This window comes from Pseudonaja textilis, chromosome 1 (genome assembly GCF_049901715.1).
Source record: "Pseudonaja textilis isolate UNSWEBS1 chromosome 1, rPseTex1.2, whole genome shotgun sequence".
Taxonomy (NCBI): domain Eukaryota; kingdom Metazoa; phylum Chordata; class Lepidosauria; order Squamata; family Elapidae; genus Pseudonaja; species Pseudonaja textilis.
The window spans coordinates 65,077,232-65,088,493 of NC_141990.1; the positions used below are offsets into that span (position 1 = coordinate 65,077,232).

An 11,262-nucleotide genomic window follows, 5' to 3' on the forward strand; every position below is an offset into this window, starting at 1 on the left:
AGAGCCATCTCTCCGGGCATGCCAGCCATTGCCCATTGCTCTTCTGGGTTCTGGAGCACACATGCGCGCCGGCCAGCTGGTCCACACAGGTGGGAGCATCAGAAACTGGAAGACCAGCTCCCCGGAGCATATGCGCACACCAGCCAGCTGGTCTTCGCACACACATGCACATTAGAAATTGAAAGACCAGGTGGCTAGAGTGCATGCATGCACCGGGAAGCTAAGCTTCTGGTTTCCAGCACCCCTGCACGCACGCGTCAGGAAGCTGCTTTTCTAGTTTATGGCACGCATGTGTGTGCTCCCATTTCAGCACTCAGTGCCGAAAATGTTAGCCACCACAGTCCTAACTTAATAACAACCCTCTCTTAACTAGCCAGTTGTGGAGGGGTGCAACAACCAAAACTTTAAGGACGAAAGCACCACTCATTCAACCCCATTGCAACTTCAAATGGTCACTGAAAGAATACTCGGTAAGTACTACTTATAATAGGCAGTGCATCTAATGTAAAACATGAGGGACTAGGTTAGGGACAGATTGTGATGGGGAAATTCTATTCATGTGATTGGCTTGATGGCATACATTAGCACACTTTAGGGCAGTTCTTGGATGGAGGAATGGATGAGGAAACTATTGCTTTAACACATGACATTAAGGATGAATTACAATAGGTTGGGAACCTTATGGTGACATGGCAGAAACCAAAAATGCCATGTTAGTAGCATTGATAGATGTAGCTTAGATAGATGCAAGGCTTAAATCACTTCAAACTGTAGAAGGAAAATTATATGTTTCAATGTTTCCTTGCATAATGATAATTGTGAACTGCCCAGAGGTGCTTAAGATTGGGCAACCACATGAATCTCTGAAGCAAATGAATGTGCAAATAAGGCTGTCATTTCAAATTATATTTGCCTAACCATGGGTATAACATCCAAAATCATACATAAATTATTACTAAAGCAGAAAAACTTAATTCAAGAGTTATTAACTGATGGTATATATATATGATATATGGGTAACTTTCCCACATTGCGATCAAAAGCTGTTCGACTCTTCTGTGTAAATGGCTAAAAATGAAGCTGGCTTACAACATCTCTTTTGGACATTCAACCCTTTCTTCTGCTTTAACTATAGTGGTTGGCTGAGACAACGCTGTTGAATATCTCTTTTTCTTTGCACTCCCTAATGTTAGGAATGTAAGTCATCTAATACTTGGGTTGGAAAATATATAAACCAGGATAGACATTTTAATACTGTCTCTTTAAGGGAATGCTAAAATTGTAATTGGGTGTGGTTCCTCAAACAGCCATAAGATGGAGCCAGAAACCTGGGTTGTTCTGTTCTGTTGTTGCTGAGAGTGTGTTCCTACATTTTCCCTATTGACTGTTGCTGATCATAGTTCTTCTTGGATTTGATGTAAGTCTGTTACTGAACTGTTTATGATACTGGACTTTATTTTTGGATTATCCCTGGACTGAAAACTGACTGCTTTAACTGTGAATGACTTGGACTGTGTTTGGACTTTGCTTAACTGTTTACTGGAAGTAAAGCCTACATTTTACTATACAGTGTAGCTGTGTGCTGTTTGTGTGTTATTCTTCACCATTTTCACTATGTCTCCCTGTGTGCGCTCATTCTCCTAATGGGGAATTACCTCAACACCAACCCATGTTGGGAAAACAAACACCCTTTGCTTTTCCTCACCTATTTTTCCCTGTGGTTTCCACCGATCAAACTTTGTTCAAGCCCCATTACTGCTGGCCTCTTATTTCATACTGGACATCTTCCCCTCTTAGTTTGTCCACTTGTGGTTTAGTTAGAAAGAAAGCATTCCTTGTTTCATCCTTTCAGCAGAGACCTGCTAAAGAGAAATTCTAGCGTTTCAGCAGTTCTGCAATCCAAGAAGGACCTGCTACCAGGACTGTGACCAATGACTGGAAAGGAAAGGAGGTTTCCTGGCACGATGCACATTAATGAATTGGAGGGAGTTGCCTACAATGGTACTAAGCAAAAAAGTCTAACTCAGAGGTCTTCAAACTTGGCAACTTTAAGACTTGTGGACTTCAACTCCTAGAACTCTGGTCCCCTGGTCATGTGATCCCTTTTCACAACTTTCTGACAAGCAAAGTTAGTGGGGAAGCCACATTCACTTAACAACCATGGCAAGAAAGATCGTAAAATGGGGCAAAGTGCACCATAAATGTTTCACTTAGCAACAGAAATGTTGGGCTCAATTGTGGTCGTAAGTCGAGGACTACCTGTATAAGTAATACTGGCTCTGCCTATGGAGATTGAAACTAATTTTCAGGTGAGTCTTTTTCCAAGGGGGATGAAAAAGAAAGATAAAACAAATCCCTGTACTGAAAAGCAGCCTAGCAAGATGCAAATTTGAGTAGCATGTGCATTTATGTCCCTATTCAAGGTGACACATCATCTTCTATTTTCAGTAGCAGAAGTGAAGTGGTATCAACTATCTTTATTTAGGTTTGCCCACCTAATTTGCCCTCATCATCTTCTGTATATCAGCTTTCCTCACAAGTGTGCCCTTCACACTGTAAAAGAGTGTGACTGAGAAATGGTGAGCTTCTGAATGAGATCCAGCACAAATAAATGAATAAATAAATAGAGATAACCCTTTGTCACTGATTTGCCTCTGGTTCAATATTTACTTTTCTGCAGTTCAAAGGTCCCCATTTCTTTTAGTCATAAGAATTTAACTACTTTGATATTAATGGCATTTTGATAATGAAAATGAATGAACATCCCCAATGGTTTGTAATAAAAGGATGGCTATTTTGACTTTTTTTTAATAAAAAGTTTTTTTATTTTTTACTCATCTCTTCAAGTGAGCAACATGATTCCAGGTTACAACATTTATACATAGTCATAATTACATTTCCAACTTTCTTATCTAATTTCATATCAAATCATTATCTATTCCACTGATCTTTAAATAAGTTCTCATTTCATATTTCAATTCATTAATTCAATATCAAAAACATTTCATCCTCACATATATTTTCCATTCTTTATCTCCTATTATTTCCATTTTCAGCTTACCACCTATTTTATTTTACATTATTCATTATTGTCTTCATTAACTTTCTCAAAGCAGATATATAATAAACAAACAAAAAAGAGTAAAAATAAAATAAAACTAATATATTCAGGATCCATATGATATATCCCCCAGTCTACAATAAATCTTATATTTATTCCAGAAATATTCATATAACCATTTCGTATTTTTCTTTGTTTCCACTTAGCCAAAATTTACCTATGGAATTTTATTAACTTTTCATTCCCTTCCTTTTTAATCATAATATAATACTCTCATTACAAATACTTTACTTTCCAATATAATCCTTTATGGTTTACCATATTCTCTATTTTCTCATATCCTTTATATATCTATTACATTTTCTATTTCATGTCTAATATAATATGTATACAATAAAGAAAAAGAAAAAAAAGAGAAAATTAAGTTTTGTTTTTGTTTCCATTTAAACAAGTTTAATCTATAAAATTTTATTTAATTTTCATTCCATACATTTTGGTCATAATAGCATATTTGTTTCTAGTTTACCATATGGATATATAAATATATATTTATATTTATATATGGTTTTGATAACAATAAAGCCATCTTAATTTCTCTTACTCTATCATCATTTTTCTCATATATAATTATATAATAATCTTAAGGTAATTCCCAATAAGTTTTAAACTTCAAATCTGCCCAATCTATATATCTAAAAAAAATAGCCTATTTTGACTTCTGATCCAAGTCTTGCTCACAAAAATGTTCATGCTCTGAAGGGCAAGTGGTAGATTTTTCAAAGAATAAAAAATACCCCCATTTAGGTATAATTGAAAAACAAGCATTCCAAAGCTCATACTTACCCACATCTATGAAATTTAAAGTGAAATTTGTTTTAATCAGCTGTTCCAATTTCTAGGTTCTAGAATTATATCCAGACAACACAAGTGAAAGAGTGACAGATTATAGATTTATAAGATTTTTGAACCAAAAGGGATAAAAACTTTCTCAGAAGACCCTCTATGTATGTATATTTAATTAACTTTCCAATAATAATTTCCTATGATAATATCTGTTTCCAATTATGTTAGTCTTTTGTGACAAATACAGAGTTCCAAAATACAAAATCTTTTCTCACAATTTCTCACAATAGGGGTCATATGAAGCATGGTTGCAGGAATTGAGTATGTCTAGTTTAATGAAAAGCAAGGGCTACATGATAGCAACTTGCCTTCAGAACTTGTGTGTGCTCCAACGGTGGAGGTTTTTAAGAAGAGGTAGGACAACATTTGTCTGAAATGGTATCAGGTTTCCTTCTTGAGCCAGGATTGGATTAGAAGTCCTCCAAGGTCTAATGCTGATCAATATATTTCAGAGAGAAAGCACAACATTAGAAAAGGAATGCCTTGCTAGATGACAGTACTTAATAAATGGGACCGGAGCATACTTTTCCTGCCTCACCTAAAATGACAGATAGAACAATGAAGTTCTTCAAATATCCTGGATTCAGGCCATGTAGGGCTTTAAAGTAGCATTTTGAATTGTACCAGGAAGCAAACTGAAAGCCAGAGCAACTCATGGAGCAAAAATGTTACATGGATATAGCAAGACATGCCCATAATTCCCTGGGCCACTGGATTCTGCACCAATTTAATGTTCTTCAAAGGCAGCCCTATATACAGAACAGTGCAGTAATTCATTCAGGAATGGCTAAAGCACAAATGACTGAATGCAGCATCTCAAGACTCAGGAAGGGATCCAAAGGCCTCTTGGCCAATACTGCCACCTGCTCTTTCAACAGGAGCTGTGAGTCCAGGAGCATTCCTATACTAAACACCACTTCTAGATAGGGTAGTGCAATTCCATCCAGAATTAAAGATGAGACATCATTGGATTTAGGAAGTTCTAACACCTAAAGTCACTTCATCTGTTAGGGTTGAGTTGAAGCCCATTCATCTCCATCCAGACCTCACAGCTTCCATTCACTGACATTGAGTATCAATAGCACCAGTTGGGGTAGCCAGGGCCAGAGATGCATTGTTGGGTATCATTGCCCTATGCTGTCAAATGACTTCATCCAGAGCTTCCATATAGAAGTCAAAAATGAATGGAGTGAGAATTGAGTCCTGAGGCACCTCACATAAGAGGGGGCATGGGCAGACTTCTCCCCTTATATCAACACCAAATTGAACCAATCCAAAAGAAGGATAATCAGCATAACACTGCCCAAATTTTAATTCCCGGAGCTGGTTCAGAAGTCATACCATGTACTATGGTATCAAAAGCCACAGAGAGATCAAAGAAAGGGTGGATAGACACATTTCCCCACCCTGTTCCCTCTGGAAGTTATCCACAAGTGCAATTAATCTGTTTCAGTCCTGTTTCAGTCTCCTATCCTGGACTGGACCCATTTGGAAGAAGTACAGGCAATCCTTTCTGAGCCTTTAAAGCTGTAAGACAATCATATTCTTACTAGCCTTTCCTAAAAAGAGAAGTAGGATACAGGGTGATATTTATGTAAAACTAAAACTAAATTTAGGGGTGGTTTCTGGGGGGAAGGGTTCTTCTGCCTCCTTAAGAAATAGCACAAGCAACCCGTCTCTCAAGAATGTATTCATCATCACCCAGATCCAACTACATATCATTTCATGGGTAGCCCTAGCAAGACAGAAAGGTCTGGGACAACTTGGCATGACCAGCTTGGACTGGACAGCTCAGCATGGCCAACTTGCCACCTCCAAGTAACCTCTGCCAACTCACCACTGCCAAGTTGTCACAGGACAACTCAACATGACCAATTAGCCTTGGGGAAAACATGCTGTAGGCAGCCGGAGGGAAGGGCAGGTGGGTGAGCAAACAGGTGGGTGGAGCGTAGAGTGGCAATGGCAGTAGCTGAGGGCTTCCCATTTTCACACTCCCTGCTTGCCACTGCACCGAGCTCCAGGACTTTCAGAGTTCAGTCTGCTCGACGGTGGCGGCAGCATGTCAGGAGGTGGCAGAGACTGGACACGTCTGTTTTCATACTTCCATCATTGCTGTGGGCTGTTCCATTGCAATGGCAGTGTTTGGGCCTTTTAGGGGTAGTGGTGATGGTCAGAGAGAGGACAGAGCCTGGGCACGTCCCATTTTCACACATACCCTATCGCTGCTGCTGCCATGCCAAACTCTCCAGCAGCTCGGCATGGGAGCAGTGGCAGTAATGGCAGAGGATGTGAAAATGGGATACACCTGACTGCCACAGCCTCCTGACCCCCTGGTGTGCCCACTTCTGCTGCCCCCAAGTGGCCCAAACACTACCGCCAATGCCAAACAGCCTGAATTCTGAATGACCGGAGCTTGGCGTAGTAGTGGCAGTGGTGGTGAGTAGCTATGAAAATGGAAGCCCACGGCCACCACCGCTGCTGTACGCTCTGCCCACCCACTCACTTGCCCATCCAGCTCTCCCTCCGGCTGCCCATAGCAAATTGCCACTTGGAAGAATTAGCCATGTTGACTTGTCCTGTGATGAGTTGGCAGATACAACAAGCTGGCCTCACTGAGCTGGCTGAGCAAAGTTGTCCCATTCCACGCCAGAAGAGACATACATCCAACACTAAGGTGGAGAAACTTAACCAAAGTATCTTATCCACCTTCAGAAGCATGGTGGACAGAGCATTTTAAAATAGGCCATTACAAAAATGACACTCCCAGGTGCTCTAATGGCAACACTTCTCTATCAATTCTTTAGTTTTTCCATAATACCTATAATGTTCACATGGTTTTAAAGATGTGCCTTTAGGATAAAATGTGGTCCTGATTTCTCAGAAAACCTTTTCACTGAATATAGATTTCTAGACAGAATTATCTAAGCCCAGTATTCAGGTCATATAGTCTGGTTGACTGAGGACATAAACTCATTTTACTGTTCCTTCCTTCGAACAATGCCCTAGGTTCATTCAGTATATTGCACAAAACTATCATTTAGGCATGCTCCAAAAGGCTAGGTATCAGATAAACTTCAGTAAGTGTATTCTCATAAAATACACTTCCATCTGTAGATTTAATTCACATTCTAATGGTGTAACTGCCCAGCATCTGCAAGTAGAGTTGTCTTGATAAAATCTGGCCAATCACTTTCCTGCATACACTTCTGTCCTCAGGCTAGATAATTCACACCCCAATTTCTTCCTTTCAGTCCAATAAGATCATTATAGTCAAGCAGCTACACTTAGAATGGTGACAGGCTTCATTAATATACGGTACGTGCTGTGATACACATAGGGGATTTTTTTATATACATATTCATGCTCATTACATTAAACTTAACATAGAAATGTGAGTATTTAGAGCTCTTACGGTCAGCTCTTGCAGACACCATCCATTAGTTTTTAAACCAGCTGAATTTTGTTTTTGGCATACTATGCACTAACTCCATTGTTTAACACCATACTGTAATAGAAACTGACCTGCGGCTGTTTTTACATACTTTTTCTGGGTCAAGGTCAAAAGAGAGAGATTCATTGGATTTACCTAGCTTTGTTTTCCCATCTTCTGGCACAAAAACAAAGTTGGGCACCTGTTGGGCAAGTGTAGGCAAGTGCTCAGAACAATGGGTACTGGTATACTGCCAGGAGTTTTTAACTTTAATATATGCTGATTTTAAAATGTTAACATTTATGATTTTCAAATAATCAAGCAAAAGTGAAATACATAAAAGCACCCATCCTTCCATATTATGGCTTCGTCACTGAGGATTAAACTATAACCAATCTTGTTTCCTCTGTGATTGTGGAGGAACATTATATTGTGATGGCTACTTCTGACTACAAGAACATATGCAGAACCCACAACCTACTTCACAGTCTTTTTTCAAGCTTGCTAGTGAAAGAAGAGTCCATTTTGGTGGGAGGAACTGGACACTGAATTGTCATCAGTGGAATGAAAGCACAACAAAGCAGTTGAGGCATCACCAGTAGTCAGGCATTACCACAGAAAGGAATGGGACAACTTGCTGCGGCCAACTCACGATGGCCAACTCGTCTTAGCCTACTCGCTGCAGGACCGTGGCCAACTCACAACTCACTGTGGGACAATGTAACAATTCTATATAATTATTTAAAATAAATAAAACATATTTTAATTTTTGCCATTCACATTTTATTCTGTTCCTCCTTTTGCATTCTTTCTTTAACGGTTCTAATCCACCACTTTTTTTGATAGTAGTGTAACTCTTTTCCCGCAGTGTGTTGTCTATGGCAAATTAGCTGTGGTTAGTTGACCGTGGTTCATTGGCTGTGGAGAATTGTTATAGACCCTACCATAAAGTTACCAAATCAATCATGCATCTATTGTAAAATGACTGGTCCAAAACCTGCAACCCACAATTAAGATGACTCTATTCTACTTGCAGAAACTTTCTGTTTTGGTAGAGCAACCCTATTTTTGGAGAGAATAGCATTCTTCATGATTCCTTCCTCAGGCCTCAGGCCTTGCCATTATCTCCTTTATGGTTTTTGATGGAGAAACAGGTGGAGCCGGAAGGGGTCAAGATAATCTTCTCCTTATATTTAGGAAAAACCCTGTTGGCAGAGAAAACAATTTCAGGCAGGATCATATCCTCTGATTGTTCACGTTCATAATAATAATAGTTTTGTCATACCTGTATTGACGTAATCTCCTGTTGAAGATCATGTGCTCTAAGTCAGGTGGAATAATCCTATTCTTTCCTCAAGGGTTAAAACCTCATTTACAAGTTCCAAAGGTATTTATTTAACATATTTATATGGCTGCCCATCTACCAAAAAATTCTGGGTGGCAAACAAATAAAAGCAACAATAGAATCCATGATATTTTTAAAAAATGGCATAACAAAAATACCAATAATAATCAAAAACCCTTTCTAAATATCTTAAACGTTAACAGGTAGACCTGCACCCATATCAGAGCTCCAATAGCTCCCTTGGCAGCAGTGCCTGGGGGAAGAGCGAGATCATTCCAGCCTTGCAGAAGTCTTAAGAAAACAGAAATAATTCAGCTTTCCCTTTCAACAAGTGAAGAAATAGTTTGTTTGCCAATTCGAAGCACTGTGTTATGGATTTTGTGCCAACCTTATTCGAAGAGAAGAGTCTTTATGTTTCAGAATAATGGCTGCATATAAATCTTTCAGATACAATGCATAACTTTATGGGCAGAAAAAAAAAAATCCCCCTAGTGCAAATACAAGATGTTTGCTGAGGAAATCCAGAGGCATCACAAAACTCTTTCTGAGAATGTATTTATTTATTAGACTTTTTTAAATCCCATTTTTATTACTTTATAAGTAACGCAAGATAGAGAACACACTCAATAATCTTTCCTCCTCCTATATTCTGCACACCAACATTCTTGTAAGGATGGGCTGAGAGAAAGTGACTGGGTCACTTTGGAAGAAACTGATTTCTGAATAAACATTTGCAGGACACCCTTTTATCTTTATTAAATTGGGTTCAGAAGTGGCAGGAGCATGATAGCAACTACTGTACTTGGCTGCTGTGAGTGCTGAGAGTTCATCTGCAACTCTACTGGTGGTTGACTTCTGTCAGCAAGAACCAACTTCAGAAATAACAAAAAGTGGTCTCTGGACCACCTGGGCTAGAAAACCACCTACACTAAGGAGACACCAAACTCAGCCCTTGAGTCCCAGTATCCCTTTGGAAAATGCTGTCATATCTCCACATTTTATTTTATGCTGGGAAAGGTGGAAGAAAAGAGAAGACGAAGAAGACCAGTAAGCAAGGTGGACAGATTCAAGCAACGGTAGTGATGAGTTGAGAAGACCTGAAAAATCAAATCAAGGAGAAAATCTAGATATGTGGTCGCTACATGTTAGGAAGACCTGAAGGTACATAATTAATCTGTCAGAAAAAGAGGTGAATATGAAAGGATCTGTACAGTGCACAGCCACTTGTCTGAAATGGTATCCTGTCTCCTGCTTGTTGTTGGACTAGATAGAAGACCTCTAAGGTCCCTTCCAGCTCTATTCTGATTGATTGACTGAAATGCCTAAATCTGCCAAAATCAGTGGGATTCTCTAGTGAGATAAGGATGGAGCAGAAAACACAAGAGCAAGGAGATTCGGGAGTGGCTTGCCTTTATTATTACAACTTTAACATGCCCTCCACCTCTCTCCCTCCCTCCCTCCCTCCCCCCCCCTCTCCCTCTCTCCCTCTCCCTCCCTCCCTCCCTTCTCGCAACCTCCTCCGACCCGATGCCGACACCTGATGAGATGATTCAGCTCCCACGCTGTCCGAATGCAGCTGACTCGGTCTCCGGGCTGGGAATCCTGAAGACCGTGCAGCAGTTCAGCCTGAATCAAGAAGGCGCCAAATTGTTGGGAAACCTTCGCACAGGACAAAGCGGGTTACAAACGAGAGGGCGCCAAGTCCACCCGCTAACTTGAAACCTGAGCGAGAAGTGCGGGGTGGAGAGGGGAGGGCGTGGCGGGGGGGGAGCGGTCCCATTCTCGCAATCCCCGGCAGATTTAAATTGTCGCGCGCCCAGGCGAGGAAGGGAGGCGGATTCGGACGACACAGGCTCGGGCGAGCCCCTCCTTTTCTTCGCACTTCGCCATGCCTTCATTGGGAGTTGCGGGGGGGAGGCGGTTCTAATCCATGGCAGGTTTCGCCTCGACCTCTTCCGTCGTGCCTGAGCGCCTTTTTCGGCAGGACTCGAGACCATGCAGTGCTGGCCGAGCCTGGTGATGGCCATGAGCGCCCTGTTGGTGCTTTTGGGGGTGCTGCACTTGTCCTTTCGTCACCGGCCCAGTCGCTACGGGAAGCACGAACCCCGGCAGTCAACCCCGGCCAAAAACCACGCCGCGAGGACCCCGCGCTGCGCCCACCTGCCGGCCGGCTGCGCCTGGTTCCTCCAGGAGCTGCCCGCCTTCCTGGTGCCCACGCTTCTGCTGGCGCTGCGCGACCCTCCACGCTTCGCGCCGCTGGGCTGCAGGCTGTTGGGAGGCATGTTCTGCGGCCACTATTTCCACAGGTACACCGCGTGGGGAGGAAGTCGGGCTGGAAAGAGAGGCGAGGCGAGGCGAGGCGAGGCGAGGGCGCCGATCTCCCCCTGCGCCGCTTCTTTAAGCAGATGCGCCCGATCTTCTATGCTAGTTATGTATTGGGTGCGCGCGGAGTAGAGGGGTGGCAGTAGGGATGTCTAGTTTGCAAGGCGCTTCTTAGAGATCCTGATCCTTTATGGGGGACCG

The 11,262-nt window shown here is 41.6% G+C and overlaps 1 protein-coding gene across 2 annotated transcripts in view; it reads left to right on the top strand.

Moving 5' to 3' along the window:
• The first annotated feature begins 10,652 nt into the window (after window positions 1-10,652).
• Window positions 10,653-11,262, top strand: part of SRD5A2 (steroid 5 alpha-reductase 2) — a 31,350-nt gene continuing 30,740 nt past the window's right edge. Inside the window, exon 1 of one of the 2 annotated variants that reach the window (XM_026695355.2) lies at window positions 10,653-11,045. In XM_026695355.2, the coding sequence (XP_026551140.1) occupies window positions 10,735-11,045 (311 nt within the window). In that variant the 5' untranslated portion in view covers window positions 10,653-10,734. The remainder of the gene's footprint in view (window positions 11,046-11,262) is intronic. The other variant, XM_087936675.1, reaches the window with a different exon arrangement.